The sequence below is a fragment of the Eurypyga helias genome, unplaced genomic scaffold (assembly GCF_000690775.1).
Source record: "Eurypyga helias isolate BGI_N326 unplaced genomic scaffold, ASM69077v1 scaffold38770, whole genome shotgun sequence".
Taxonomy (NCBI): Eukaryota; Metazoa; Chordata; class Aves; order Eurypygiformes; family Eurypygidae; genus Eurypyga; species Eurypyga helias.
The window spans coordinates 2,717-5,990 of NW_010226982.1; the positions used below are offsets into that span (position 1 = coordinate 2,717).

Genomic DNA, 3,274 nt, shown 5'->3' on the forward strand with positions numbered 1-3,274 from the left:
CTGGGTCCAACAACACTCAAGCCTCCCTGGTGGGGGCCTACAAAGCACCCATCGACTTCAGCAACAGCGAATTTTACGGCTTCTCCGAATTCTTCTACTGCACCGAGGACGTGCTGCGCCTGGGGGGCCACTACAGCGCCCCCACCTTCACCTCCGCTGCCCAGGTGGGTGCTGCCCCAGCCTGGGGGCCAGGGCGCTGCTGTTCCTGGGGCTGGGAGGGAGCGGGGTGGCTGTTTCTCTGCTCTGAACCCCGACTTCTCCTTCCCCCAGGAATACTGCAGCCAGCGCTGGGAGGTGCTGACCCAGCGCTTTCGTGGTGGCCTCTACTCTGCACACGCCGACCAGCACCGGCTGAAGTAAGCGGCTTCGCTGGAGGGGGTGCCATGGCTGGACCTCCTGGGGGGCTTTTGCTGGGGTGAGGGACTGCGGTGCAGGTAGCAGCATCTGGCTGATGCTCGCGTGTGCTGTGCCTGTAGGTACCAGTGCTTCAAATCAGCTTGGATGTACCAAGTCCTTCACCAGGGCTTCCACTTCCCGCTGGACTACCCCAGCCTGCGCACGGCCCAGCTGGTCTACGACCGGGAGGTGCAGTGGACGCTGGGAGCCATCCTCTACAAGACGCGGTTTCTGCCACTCAGGTAGCGTCCGCTCGGTGATGGCATTGCTCGGGGAAGGGGGATCGGGCAGGAGTGGGAGTTACCGCACCAGGTGACGGCTCTGCTGCCCTCGCAAGGGGGGAGCAGTGGTGCAGGACCCTGGTAGCACCCCATGGTATCTCACGGCCAGTCCTACTCCTCTTCGCAGGGATCTCCGGCAGGAGAGCATCCGGCAAGCACACGCCTCCTGGCTGCGCCTCTCTTTTGTCTACAACCACTATCTCTTCTTTGCCTGCATCCTGGTCGTAGCGCTGGCCATAGTCCTCTACCTCCTGCGGCTGCGCCGCATCCACCGCCGGCAGCTGCGCTCGGCTGAGCTCTCCCTGCTCTGGCTGGACAAGGTGGTGGTGCCGCCAGGCCAAGGAAACGGGCCATGACACCAGTGCTACACACCCTCCAGTTGCACCAGCAGAACCAGGACTAGCTGACAGCCTGGACTTCGAGGGCTTGGACTCTTTAAAGACCATCTCAACTCTGCACTCCATCATCTCCGCATCAGAACCAGAGCCTGTGGGCCGAGGCAGCTACAGACGCCGGAGCTTTCCTCTCCATCTCGCCCCAGTCCTAATCTTTGCATTCCTTGGCCTCTGGCCTTCGCCTCGCTACACGGTGTAGGGCAAAGTCCTCTGCTGCCAGCGGGCTCAAGGCTGAAGCCCTGGCAGGTCCCTCAGATAAGCAGGACGCTATCACCAAGGTCACCCCATGACTCAGCCACCGGTTTGCAGAGCAAGCTGGCGAGGTGCTGTGGCTCATCACCCAGCGTGGCCTTTCTGCAGCCCCTTACAAGCCCATGGGCTGGAGAACAGCAGTTGCCAACAAAAGCTACTGCAGGAACCAGCTGAGCCATGAGCTCCACCGGGCGGCTTTGCCCAGCCTGGCCCCTCTCGGGCTGGGCTGTTCTTTGCCATGTCCTTCCCTTCCTCGGACAATCCTCCCACAATCCCACCCAATGCCCCAGGCTCAGCACTGAGGGCTCAGGGATTGTTTGCTAAGGCCCCACCAAAGTGGGCTGTGTCTATTTTCATACATTCCCTCCTGGGCACACCTGCCCCGTGTTGTCCCACACGTTAATCAGGCACTGGCACCAGGATCAGTGGCTCTCTCCCCTGTAAGCGCAGGCTGGGCCTGCCCATGGCGGACTTTTCACTTTGCTCCAGCCCAGCTCACTGCCCCAGGGTGGGTCTGGGCTGCAGCTGCGTGCACAGGCAGAAGCCTTCCTCCCCTGGAGCTGGAGCTCCCCAATGACCCAATGAAGTTTGTCACTTTTTACTTGAACTCAGTTGTTCCCATTCTTGTAGCAATAAACCAACCCCTTCAGCCATCCAGCACTGGTCTTGTTTTCTAGCAAGCACAGCCCCAGCAGTGATGGCTCGGGGCTGGCAGCATGACAGGGGGCCAGGCACATCTGCACAGCAGTGCTTTGTGCCGCTGCAGTGGGACAACGGAGTTGCTCTCTTGCCAGCGGATGTTCTCTGTGATTCCGAAGGACAGCTGAGCTCACCTCCTGAGCTGGCAGCAGCAAGGGAAGGTCTGATCCAAACTGAACTGTTGTGATCCTTGGAGAGAGCATCCTTTGCTGCCCTCCTCCCAGGAGGAAAAGCCTGCCCACTCAGAGCCCCTGGAAGATGTTGCTCTCTGCTTTTTACCTTATTCCCCATGCCAGTCTTATGGAGCTGCTCGGGAAGGAGGTCACTAAGCCTCTCCAGCTGCTGCACAGCCATGGGGATGGCCCCAGCAGAGCTGCCCACCACAACAGGCTGGCCAGGTACCCAATTCTCCCTCTGGCACATGTTGTTGCCTACCTGTGACCCTGCTCCCACAGGACTAGTGCACAGGTGGCATCAAGGATAAAACTTTCCATGCACCAGTGTGCTTCCAACCTCCTGCTCAACAGCTGAGGATCCCAGCCTTGTTCTCACGGTGCAAGAGAAGGCTTAGGGGGAAAGGGAGAAGTCTGAATAAAGCCAACTGTTCCTCAGCCACAAAGCAGTAAGTCACTCTGCCTCCAGCATCACTTACTAGAAAAAGGATTTATTTCCACAACACAAATATAACAAACACAAATAAATAAATACAGATAACTTATTTATCAGATAAGGGAAAACCTAAAACACAACACCCTACTCAGTTCTTCTCAGAACCTGGACACAGGTTGGGGTGGGGTGTGGTGTGGTACCTAAACACTACTGCAGCACCCTCACTGCTGAGGCAGGAGGAGACACAGCACCCCTTTAATCCCCTCCAGCAGGCTGCCAAACAGCAGAACTCCCCTCATCACACCCAAGGGGGTCCACATGCTCCTCCAGGGTCAGCCCACCTCCCACCCACAGCCAGAATGTGTCTTAGCAAGGACCACCCCCACCACAGGGGACTGACCATACAACAGAGGGTGCTACGGGCTCCTGCCTTCTCATGCAGAGGGGCAGCTGGTGCCTGAAATGACCAGGGATGCGGTAGCTAGTCGGGCAGCTTGGGCTGGGAGCAGGGGTTTCAGTCAGGGCTACAGCTGAGTGCGCTGGACGGAGCAGAGCGAGCACTGCAAGGACAGGATCCGCTGGCACTACACACAGCTCTCTCAGGACAGTGTGCAGTGTCAGTGACTGTAGCATGTGGCCAGC

The 3,274-nt window shown here is 58.7% G+C and overlaps 1 protein-coding gene across 1 annotated transcript in view; it reads left to right on the top strand.

Annotated features, from left to right (window-relative positions):
• The window catches only part of ENTPD7 (ectonucleoside triphosphate diphosphohydrolase 7), a gene marked incomplete at its 5' end in the record, with an annotated part of 3,759 nt that extends 2,713 nt beyond the window's left edge, over positions 1 to 1,046 (top strand). The window contains 4 exon segments of the mRNA XM_010155049.1: positions 1 to 164; positions 271 to 356; positions 477 to 638; positions 805 to 1,046. The exon segment at positions 1 to 164 is cut by the window's left edge and continues 26 nt beyond it. Coding sequence (XP_010153351.1) covers positions 1 to 164; positions 271 to 356; positions 477 to 638; positions 805 to 1,033 — 641 coding nt within the window.
• Positions 1,047 to 3,274: the final 2,228 nt, after the last annotated feature.